This window comes from Notechis scutatus, chromosome 8 (assembly GCF_049901735.1).
Source record: "Notechis scutatus isolate UNSWTSFEM ecotype Mainland chromosome 8, rNotScu1.2, whole genome shotgun sequence".
NCBI classification, from domain to species: Eukaryota; Metazoa; Chordata; class Lepidosauria; order Squamata; family Elapidae; genus Notechis; species Notechis scutatus.
In genome coordinates, this window is record NC_142016.1 from 19,346,340 (window position 1) to 19,358,181 (window position 11,842).

General features: G+C 39.9%; 1 protein-coding gene and 1 long non-coding RNA gene across 2 annotated transcripts in view; one reads left to right on the top strand and one right to left on the bottom strand.

The window, feature by feature from the left end:
* LOC148129925 (uncharacterized) overlaps window positions 1-11,842 on the top strand; it is a 35,045-nt gene that overhangs the window by 8,586 nt on the left and 14,617 nt on the right. The gene's annotated exons all lie outside the window — the stretch shown is intronic.
* On the bottom strand, window positions 3,099-10,016 carry LOC113425919 (synapse differentiation-inducing gene protein 1-like). Its single transcript, XM_026688225.2, has 2 exons — window positions 9,457-10,016; window positions 3,099-4,362 (listed from the first exon to the last, which is right to left on the bottom strand). The coding sequence occupies exons 1-2, from the start codon at window positions 9,745-9,747 to the stop codon at window positions 4,210-4,212; spliced, it is 444 nt and encodes a 147-aa protein (XP_026544010.1). The 5' UTR covers window positions 9,748-10,016; the 3' UTR covers window positions 3,099-4,209.

Sequence of the window (11,842 nt, forward strand, 5' to 3'; positions counted from 1 at the left end):
TTCATGCTGGAATTTGGAAGGAGAGCCTGAATGGATTCAGACAGTCTGCTGGCAATAGTGGGAGGTTGAGTGGATGGAATGGAATTTAGAATCATCCCTATCGTAAGGGCTCTGAACAAGTTATCCGTAAGTCCTTTCTTTTAAGATTAGCTACCCTTCTGAAGACACTCCCATGATTAGAGTTATTTGCTTAATCAATCAGAATAGAAGTTATGACGGGACTGAAAAAAGTTTTAAAAAAGAACCCTCATTCTGTGTTTACTTATAGTATTTATAGCTAAATGAGTTATTAGTAAACAGTGAAATAGCTGCACGGTATTTCCATAGATAGGTAGCTTGATAAGAACTAGTACAGTGTCCTTAACCCCCGGGCCGTGGCCTATTTTGAACTGGGCTGCATGAGAGGCAGGCCAGAGGGCAAGCACAACTCCGCTTCTGCAGTTGAGTTGGATGTGCCGAGCCGCAAAGGTTGGGGTTCGCTGATCTAGTATATACCTTTCCTTGAAAAAGCCTTTGATTAAATCTACTGTGCGATCAGACAAAGTTGTGAATCACTGTTTTACAAGGAGTGGTAGAATGTCATTATTTGTGTAAGAGAGGAACATCCTGGAAACAGTTTGCATTGAACATTATGGGCATGTTAAATGTACCAGCCCTAGGTAACTTTTGGAAGTTCAAATAACAAAAGAAAAAAAGAAAAAGGGATGTTTGCATTTAACGCTGTCTTGTTAGATGATTTATAGCTTTATATTGTCCTTAGGTAGAAAGACTTATTATAGTAAAGGAATAAAAATGGATACTGGTTCCACCCTGCAGTCTTTAAATAACGGATAGAAAAACCAAAACTCGACTGAAGGTCACAACAACATTGTATTAAAGGAGCCAGTACAGTGGATTATACAGTGTATCCGGTTTTCTTCTTCCCAAAGTTGGATCTACAGAGGTTCATGATCCCCTGTTGTCTTTCTTGGCACACCAGTTCTCAAGTTGCACACTAATGATATAGTTTATATGCAGGTAAAGAGTGTTCTCAACTTTAATACTCATTCTGAAAGCCAGGACTACAAATAAACTAATATTGAGCCAACTAAGATGGGAGCCATTTATTTTGCTATACTTTCATTTAGTTTCCAGACTATCCCTCCCCATCTATTAGGGGCAGCGTGACATTTTGAACATGACAGGTAGATTTAATGAGTTGTGAGTCTTTTAGAGGAATAGCTCTTATTCCATATATCAAATAGAATAGAATAGAATTCTTTATTGGCCAAGTGTGATTGGACACCCAAGGAATTTGTCTTCCGTGCATAAGCTCTCAGTGTATATAAAAGCTGTAAGTGATAAATCATGATCATCATCATCATAAAATGCATTCATTATGAATCATAAGTTACAACACAGTGATAGTCATAGGATACTAAATATGCAATCAAAATCATACTAGGAAACTAAATAAAGTAATGTAAATCGTGAAGGTATAAGCAACAAGATTATAGTCATTAGTAGAAAAGGAGATAGGTAATAGGAAGGATGAGAAGAATAATAGTAATACAGTCTTAGTAAATAGTTTGACAGTGTTGTGGGAATTAGTTGTTTAGCAAAGTGATGGCATGTGGGAAAAAACTGTCCTTGTGTCTAATTGTTCTATAAGGTCATTTTTCAGGGCAGAAGTTGAAACAATTTATGTCTGGGATGTGAGGGGTCTGTAGGTATTTTCACAGCCCTGTTTTTGACTTGTGCAGTATATAAATACGCATAATGAAGCTGCTGAATTTTCTTCTTTTTAGCTTTTGCATTTGAACTTGTCAGTTATAAAACTACAACCTCTCTACCCTGTTAGACACAGGGACCAATGCAAATGCAATTATCCTTCCCTTGTTCTAGAATGAGCGCTGGTTGTGAGCCGTGAAACTAAAGGAGATAGTTATGGGAGAAGTTGTCTAACACTCAGTTCATTCTGATTGTTTTTGAATCAGGACATTCTATTCAGCGGCAGTAGAGCTATGGAAGGCAACAAGATTTATGGAAGAACAGGTTGTTTGGAACTCAACCGCTTGCATTTATTGAAGAAAAAATTGTATTATTTAAAAGGTAGATCCCTCCCCCCCCAGCAAATATGTATTTACTGAATAGAAAGCTTAATATATTCCATGAAACCTATTCCAAAATAAGTTTGCAAAGGAAAGTTATTTTGCTGAGAATGAAAAATTATAGAAGAGAAACAAGTTGATTTTTGAGTGCAAAAACTCTAAGTCTTAATTCTGGCACTTATCCCTAAATTCCTAGGCTGTAAATATGCTCAGAGGCACCATTGCTCCATTATTCTCAAGTTCCTTGAGCCATTGTTTTATTCTGAGTTTTGCTGAATATAAAAATATGCTGGATAGCCTGGGGTGCTTGGAAGAAAAACAGCCAATATATTGAACTGTCTTAATTAAAGGGGAGGAACATAGAGGTGAACGAATTGTACAAGCTATTATAGTATGTACAGTAAAACATATGCCGTAAAGCAACATATACTGTAAAACATATGTATCTATTACAAATATGCAAAAGTATGTAAAATATACGAGGCATGCACTGAACTTAAGAGAGAACCTACATCCAACAAAACCACAAAACCCACAAAATACAACACCACAAAACACAATAGTTCTGTTTATTTAAACAATTTAGCAGGGTTAAGTGAGCCCCAAAGTCTAAAGGAAGAGTTTCTCTGGGAAGTCCAACATGATGAGCAATAAACCAGGTGTCTGGGGAGAAGCTCTTCCATAGGGAGGTGCTGCCATTGAATAGGGTTGACTCCTGTATCTCAAAGGTGACGTTGTCTAATGGAAGGGACTTAGAGGATGCCAACCTGATGGTTCTGGCAGGGCAAGCAGAAATAAAGAGACACAGGTGATGTCTATTGCCAAGAGTTTGATCCTGACCAGCTCAAGATTGACTCAACCTTCCATCCTTCTGAGATCAGTAAAATGAGGACCCGTATTGTTGGGGGCAATATGCTGATGTTGTAAACCACTCAGAGAAGTGCTGTAAAGCTCCATGAAGCAGTATGTCAAGCCCCCAAGTAACATGTCCCCCCCAAATAAAGTCCATTTTCCATTTCAAATCTATTTATTAGGAACACATTAAATTGGCACAGACTTGGTGTAATTCCGACTCTGAACCAGATCCAGAATTGCACCCAATAAAAGCCAAAGTGTGAAATGTCCCCCCCTGAGTCACAATCTCCAATCACTTCTTGATCCCACAGTCCGGCAATTCCAAACTCCACCTTCATCCAGCTGCAGGCATCTGAACTGTTCTCATGGGAAAGGAAGGCCGCTTAGACATAACATTCTCCCTTTATCTGTACAAGCCCCCCTGTTACAGTTAGACAGTGACCAGCCTATAGCATCAGTAAATTCAGTTACTATAAATCTAAAAGCTAACAGAAAAAGAAATACTGGCTAATATAAAATATGGCTACACATATGTCATCTTCAGGGTCGACACGGTATATAGGTCTAAGTGCTAAGTGCTATCCTGCAACTATCTTGGCTCAACGCAGAGCTTTCTAGGTGATAACCAGCATCTTGGATTGCATCCAGAAGCCTCCTGGAAGCCAGTGCAGCTCACAGAACACGAGGATCTTGTGAAATGCCCCAAACTGCCCGCACTGCAGCATTTTGGGGCGAGTTGCAGCTTCTGAATGTTGTTTAAAGGCAGCTCCATGGATCGAATTTCACAGTAATTCATCCAGGAGAGGACTAACACATGAGTTATCATGAGAACAGCCTCTTGATAGAATAGAATAGAATTCTGTATTGGCCAAGTGTGATTGGACACACAAGGAATTTGTCTTGGTGCAAATGCTCTCAGTGTACATAAAATAAAAGATACATTCTGCCATGTGTCCAACTGGTACACAGGCAAATCTGTACAAAGGCTTTTCTAATCACTGCAGAAGCTGTGGGTTCAGGAGGTCATCCGCATCCCCTCCCCCCCCAAATTGTGAGTCATTTCCTTCTGGAAGAGCGCAGCCTATGTAAATTCATACTGAGGAAGATAAATTGAGCAAACAGAAATGGATCGGGAAACCTAGCAATTTCTGAATTCTTCCTCATGTCCCAAAGTTTATGATTCATCGCTTGCCTGTGGGTGTCATTTTTTTTTAAAAAAGGATGCATCATGTCCCCTTTGGGTCACTTAGAGACTGATCAATGTTCATTTGAGCACTGAGTAAGCAAATAACCTAAAGATGACGTATAAGATGATGACGCCAATGCCCACCCCGAGTGCTGAATGGGCCAAAATCCGTGCCATTCTGGAGCTGCGTTGTGCAGTGGTACTGTTTTCTTCATGGTTGGCTTCTCGGGTCTGAAGAAAGGAGAAAAAGAATACGCAAGAGTTGCAATGCATATACGTACAATTGACCTTTTGGAGAACATACATGATACGAAGAAGTGGGTGATTCTATACTAGTGTAAACTTGTTGTGTGTCCTATACAATACGTTGGTTAAGTTCCTTCAACTCTAGCTTTTGATTGCAGTAACCACATAATCTAGAACAGGAATTTAATGGTGTAACAAATCTCAAATCCTGGCTAAAGCTTGAGGTATCTATGTAGACCATTTTGGGGGGTTACTATGGGTTTCATTAGTAATGTTTACATTCTGTAATGCGTGGATGTGTAATACAGCACTCTCACAGATCAATAAATATTTGTTACTCCTGGCACTAACAAAGAAATGGTTAAATGCATGGTGAAATGTCACAATGTGAAAATAATCCTTCCATTTTACACCTTGGTCTTGAGCTCATAATTATGTTTTGTCATTTGCCCTTGCATGTACCATACTCACACCTTCAAATTCACTAGCAAAATCTCTGTCCTCAGGTATAAAGTCTTCCTCAGCTCAGTTACAAATTAATGGCCCTACTTGCAAACATGCCAGGCTTAATTAGTTGTAAACCTAAAAGCTGTGCCTTCAAGTCAGTTTAGATTCCTAGCAACTACAATGGTCAGGTTCTGGCAGTGTACTTGGCAACATTTTCAGAAGTGGCTTGCCAATTATTTATATTTATATTCCACCTTTATTATTTATATAAATAACTTCAATATCTAATATTGAAGTTCCAATTTATCAGGGACTGCCACAAAGAACAGGGGTCAAACTATTCTCCAAAGTACTTGAGGGGAGGACAAGAAGCCATGGGCGGAAACTGATCAAGGAAAGAAAAACTAAGGAGAAAATTCCTGACAGCTAGAACAATTAATCAGTGGAACAACTTGCCCCCAGAAGTTGTGAATGTTCCAACATTGGAAGTTTTAAAGAAGAGATTGGATAACTATTTGTCTGAAATGGTATACAGTTTCCTGCCTAAGCAGGGGGTTGGACTAGAAGACCTCCAAGGTCCCTTCAAACTCTGTTATTCTAATTCTAACTCAAGGTGGTGAACATATCCAACACACCTTCCTCTTCCTATTACCCCCACAACAGCAACCCTGTGAAGTGAGTTGGGCTTAGCAAGAGTGATTGTCCCAAGGTATACCTAGCTGGCTTTCAGGGCTAAGGCAGGACTAGAACTCACGGTGCCTTGCTTTCTAGCCTGTTGCCTTAACCATTGACGAGAGCAAATTGGCTCCTTGCCTGATTTTTAGGGATGAGACTGATTAACTGGCCTTGATCATCCATTGGCTTTGTGCCTAAAGCAGAATTACAACACCGCAATTTCCAGGACTCTAGACTAATTTTATTGCATATTTTCTTTCTTTAGTGGGACTTCAAAAGTTGTGTGAACTTGGTCCTCTCCAGTGTATGATGCAAACCCAGAAATATGAGCCCATTATAAAAGGAAAATAAACATGTTCCCTGACTACAGAGAACATCCTAATAAATCCCTCTATTTTTTTCCATTGCCCGAACATGATTGTCTCTTAACTCTGCCTGGAAATGCTCATCACTGACAGAGCTTGTTTACAGTCTATATATGTGTAACCAAAAATCAAAGTCCCTTTTCAAAGAAGGGAGTCTAGGAAAAAAGAAGAAAGTCTAATGCAGTTGTGGACAGAAGGGTACCATACACCATTCAGATGTTGATGTTTTTAACTGGTGAGTGGTTATAAACAGCAGGATCCTGTCCTGATACAGAATGCTGCACACCCTGATGGTTCTTCTACCTTCCCATCAGAGGTGGTATTCAACAGGTTCTGACCAGTTCTGGTAGTAGACATTTTGAGTAGTTCGGAGAACCGGCAAATACCACCTCTGACTGGCCCTGCCCCCATATCTTCTCTGCCTCCCATTGAGTCCCAGCTGATCGGCTGGGTCTTCTTTGGTTGCCCTGCGCAGGAGAATGGAGCTGGAAAGCAGGTCAGTGGGGTGAGGAGGGAATGGGGATTTTGCAGTAACCTTCCCCCAGGAGTGGGGAGGGAATGGAGATTTTACAGTATCCTTCCCCTGCCATGCCCACCAAGCCACAGAACTTGAAGTAGAATTTTTTTTAATCCCACCATTGCTTCCCATTCTTTGTTTTTGTTACATTTTTCTTATTAAACTTGGAAAAGGAACAAACAGTCATTTTCAGAATGGTGGTGGTGGAGGAGGAGGAGGAGAGGGAGAGGCAGAGCAAAGAAACTTTCCCATAAGGAAAATGGGGGTGGCCAATAAAACTGTATAGATATGAAAATGATTTGTAAGAACAGGTTTGGGCGACCTGTAGGCCAGCCATACTTCTCTGTTATTCATTAAAGCTGACCAACTTTTTTTCAGCATGCCTTTTGAATGAAAAATTGGATTGGGGAAATCAGCTGCGTGATCTCATTCATTTTGGAAAGTGCGGGGGAGGGAATTCATATGCAGGTGTTTGTCTCTCCAAGTTGAGTTTTAGGGCCCTTTGGAAGCCAGCAGTTGAATTGGCCTGAAGCTGTTCTCTGCATTCCTTTTCTAAATGAAGAGGTGTATTAGTTTGATTAAGCTCCAAGACCATAACAGTACAAAATATACAACACAAGCTGTATTATCATATAATACATATTCGTTAGTCATCAGCTGACAAAAGAAACTGGCAAAATAACTTAACCGTAAAGGTTGTATCGAAAGAATCTTTCCAGATCTGCCTTTCAGGATATGTAAAGATGGACATTTTATCTAGCTTTGGTGAAAGTTCTCCAGCATTTACTACTGAATTGGTTTAGTGGTTATGATGCTGACCTAGAAACCAGAAGACTGGAGTTCTAATTCAGTCTTAAACATGAAAGCTGGCTGGGTGATTCTGGACCCTTCGCCAGGAGAATGTGAGTTCTAGTTCTGCCTTAGGCATGAAAACTGGCTGGGTGACTTTGGACCAATCACCAGGTGATGGTGAATTCTAGTCCCACCTTAGGCATGAAAGCTGGCTGGGTGACTTTGAGCCAGTCAATCTCTTTCAGCCCAACCTACCTCACAGGATTGTTGTTCGGGGGTGGGTGGGGGTGGAATATAAAGAGGAAGGAGTATTAGATATGAAAGAAATAAGTGACTGTAACTTTGGTAGGTCCCAGGAGACATTTGTCTTCTTTGCAGGGCACCCACTTTATGGAACATCCTTTCCCCTGAAAATAGATTAGCTCCATCTTTTTGATATTCCTAAAGGCCCTCAAGACCTGGTTATTTATTTATTTATTAAATTTAAAAGCTGCCTATCTCACAATCAGGCAACTCTGGCGGTTATGTTGTCAGGCCTGGGCCTCCCACGGTACAAGAGACTTGCTAATATGGCTTTATTCAGGGGTGGGATTCAAAAATCCCAGCAGCTGGCTCGCTGCCCAGTTGCTGGGTGGGTGTGACCATGGCGGGTGTGGCCATGATGGGTGTGGCCTATCAGAATTTCCGGGTGGGCCATTTTTCGCTTTCTTAAGGGTCCGGAGGCTTCCCTTGGGCCTCTGGGAGGATGAAAACGGCCTCCCTTGGGCTCTGGAGGTCCTCCAGAAGCTGGAAATAGCGCCGTTTCCAGACTTCCAGTACTTCCGGAAGCCCCATTTTCCTCCCCCCCTCCCGCATTGACCCTGCACTTACCTGCATTGAAAATGGGCCATGTGGAGACTCCTGGAAGTGGTGGGGTGGGCGGGACCCAGTTGGTTGGTTCAAATACCGGTTTGGCAAACCAGATGCAAATTTAACATCTGATTCACCCAAACCGGTCCAAACCGGTAGAATCCAACCCCTGGCTTTATTGTTAGGGTGGCCATTTTCAGTCCTCTCATCCTCTGGGGTTTGTATTTTTTGTTTTTCTGATATTGATTAACATGGATTTTTATGTTTTACATCTATAGTTTTCGTATAGTTTGTCTCATTGTTGCGTACCACCCAGAGTCACCTTTAGTGAGCTGAGTGGCTATTTAGATTTGATAAATAAATATTTTCTAAAATCTGGAAGTAAAATCCCTTCTTCCAGCCATCAGGATCAAAGGCAAAAATATTCAGAGGGAGCCAAAAGCCAATGCAGCTTCTATAAAAGCATTTGCAGGGCTGAACTATTCATATAAAAAGTGGGCAAGATTACATAACCTTACAAGACATTTGAATAGCTGGGAAGGGGGTGGAAGTGGGGGGTAAAACCTCCAATAGCAGAGCCCATAAAAGTCCCGATCTTGAATGAGGCACAGAGCAACTTGTTAAAACGATAAACTGGCTTGCTTCAAAAATTTTCCCAAGTTTCTCTTCTTGCTTCTCCTATATCTGGAAACTGACAGACTTCAGAAAAGTCAAGAGGTCTTTAGCAAACAAATCTTTATTAGGCCACAGACCAGCATAAAAAGAATACTCTTATAAAACAATATAAAACTTGTCTATATCTATATATTGTCTTCCGCTAAAATTTGTCTGTGGCAATATTCAAATCCACATCCTTCTCAGACACAATTCAAATTTATTTATTTTCATCCCATCTTTATTATTTTTTAATTAATAACTCAAAGCATACAAATATTTTATGCTCTTTCCTCCTTCAATTTTTCCTACAGCAACACCCCCTGTGAGGTGGATTGGGCTGAGAGAGAACGAGTAGCCCAAAATCACCCAGCCAGTTTTCCTTCCTAGAACAGGCTAGAATTCATGCTCTCCCATTTTCTAGTCTGGTGCCTTACTAAGAGACAAACTTCCCATCTATATCATGCTTCCTCCTTCTTTGGTTTCTTTTCCTGTAACTCTTCATTTTTCTCCCCCTCCCCACTTACATTAATGCTTGAATTCACGCACAAGGAGAAACTCAGATCATCCCATCCCGATTTACCAAAGTAGTGTTTTGTCAAAAGAACCAGGATGCTGCTCGCGTGTTGCAATCTTGGCTTTATTTTTTTCCCCTCAGAGAGCCAGGAAGCGTCTTCAGAAAGCAAGCAGGCAAACGAGGATCCTTTTGTTTGGATGGAATCTGAGAAGATTCTTTCTCCAACCTCACTATCCCCTGTACCCTACCCTTTTCCAGCTTACCTGTATAGAGTAAACTAAGGCAGCCACACCCAGGGGTAGACAACAGCAGAGCATAGTAAAGATGGAGTAGACCAGGTAGTCAGATGCAGGGGTGAACGGAACAGGCTGAAGAATTGGTACTTCCTTTGGGTCTTGGAAAGCCGCGACATAATAAAGGTGGCTTGGCATAGGTTGAACAGCTATGGGGGCAGGTGGTTGAACAGGAGGCTGCACTGCCTCAGAATAAGGGGGTGGTAGATCCTGGGGGTTCGGCATGCTGTCTGTGATCTTTTCAGAACTTGCATTATTCATTTTGCGAGTTGTCTCCTTTCTCTTCTCCCGGGGCTGATCTGAAAAGGCTGTTTCTACTCTTGCCTTAGTTCTCTAAAACCAGTCCTTTTTTTCCAAGGGCTCTTCTCTCCAGTTGCTCGCCTCCTGTTCCAACAGGAACTAAGTGCCTGGCAATACTAGCTGCTTTGTTCCACCTCCTTGCTTAATGATTCATTTGTTGTTTCTGACTTAAGATAAGGCGGCTGAATGGGCTCTGAAGCCGAGGAAGCATGTGGATGAAATAAGAAGCCAAACATAAACCCATTGCAATTTATCCAGGAATTAGCAAACCTTTTGAGCGACAGAACACATTTCTTGGCAGCAGGGAACTCTGAGTTAACTTTTACTTCCACTTGTTACATGTGCAAACACGCTCAGTAAATACCTTCCCTACCATATTTAGGCATCTATTTAACTGCAAGATTAAATTAAACAATTCAAGATGATAACTATATAAAACTAATGCAACAAATTAAGCTGGACTTGGAGAAATGGAAGAATCTACAACTATCTTTGATAGGAAGAATAGCCACTATAAAAATGAATATATTACCGAAACTACTTTTTTTTTTTATTCCAAAAGATACAGATAAAAGTAGAGAAAAAATATTTTGAAGAACTAAACAGAACAAGCTTGAAGTATACCTGGCAAGGGAAAAAAGCAAGAATAAAACTGAAAATGTTACAGGAATCTAAAAACAATGGGGGTTTGGACGACCAGATTGGGAGTTATATTATCTGGCATCTGTACTTACATGGGTAAAAGAATGGATACATTTGAAACATAGAAGATTATTATTATTAGAGGAACATGATCTCCAACTAAGATGGCACAATTTTTTATGGTATGTAAGGAGTACGATACATAGATATTTTCAAAGACAGTATGTGAGGAATGCTTTGCTTCAGGCATGGGAAAAAATTAAAGTACAAAACTATATGAAAATACCAGTCTCGCTCTCCACAATGGAAGCATTGATACATTCAAATCTTATTAATTTGAAAAAAATGTATTTTATAAAGATATTTTAAAAGAGAATGGTCAACTTAAAATTGGACAACAACTACAAAATCAAGGGGTGGACTTAGCTTGATGGCCACATCTGCAAATACTATCAAGATATGAGAAAGATGCAAAAACATGTTTTTTTTTTACAAAGAATCAACACTTGATAAGATATTATTAGGGACAGATGGAAAACTGATCAAAAATATATAATTACTTATTAAGTTATAAAATAGAACAAGTCAAAGAAACAATGATTGTATGGGCATTTTTTTTTGTTATACTATAGAATTAGATAAATGGCAAAAACTTTGGGATAGGAACTATAAACTGACAATGGCTACTGCATACAAGGAAAATCTCTACAAAATGTTTTATAGGTGGCACTTGCCACCGGCAAGATTATCAAAAATGTTCAGCAATATGTCCGCCAAGTGTTAGAAATGTATTCAGACCCGAGGTACTTATTAGCATATGTGGTGGACTTGTATGAAAGCAAGAAAATATTGGATGAAAATACATACATGGTTGGAAAAGATGATCAAGCAACATACAGATCTGAAACCAGAAATATTCTTGCTGGGTATAATGCTGAAGGGCTATGATAAAGGGACTATATATCTAGTTTTGCATGTGTTGACAGCAGCAAGGATTGCATTTGCACAATACTGCAAAAATGAGAACACCCCATCAGATGATGATGTGATTCGGAAAATATGAGACTGTGCAGAGATGGATAGATGGACATTAAAAATAAAGGACAAAGAAGACGCAGAATACTACTTAACATGGAATAGATTTTACAAGTGGTTAGAGATAAGAGGTAGAAATTAGATGAAGAAAGATTATTGCTATGTATGAACTAAATATAAAGATAACCATCTTTATATTTAGTTCATACATAGCAATAATCTAGAATGATAAATATATATTTAGAATGATAAATATCCCAATATAACCAACGGAACTACAAATAAGCTAATATCAAGAGAAACTCAAAATTTCTGCTTACCGGTTCTCCAGAACTTGTCAGAACCTGCTGAATACCACCTCTGATTGGTCTAGTCTATG

Coding starts and splice junctions, on each gene's coding strand:
- LOC113425919 (XM_026688225.2), bottom strand. CDS start 9,747: ATGAATAATGCAAGTTCTGAAAAGATCACAGACAGCATGCCGAACCCC. Junction 4,363..9,456: donor CCTTAGTTTACTCTATACAG/GTAAGCTGGAAA, acceptor TCCTTTCTTCAG/ACCCGAGAAGCCAACCATGA.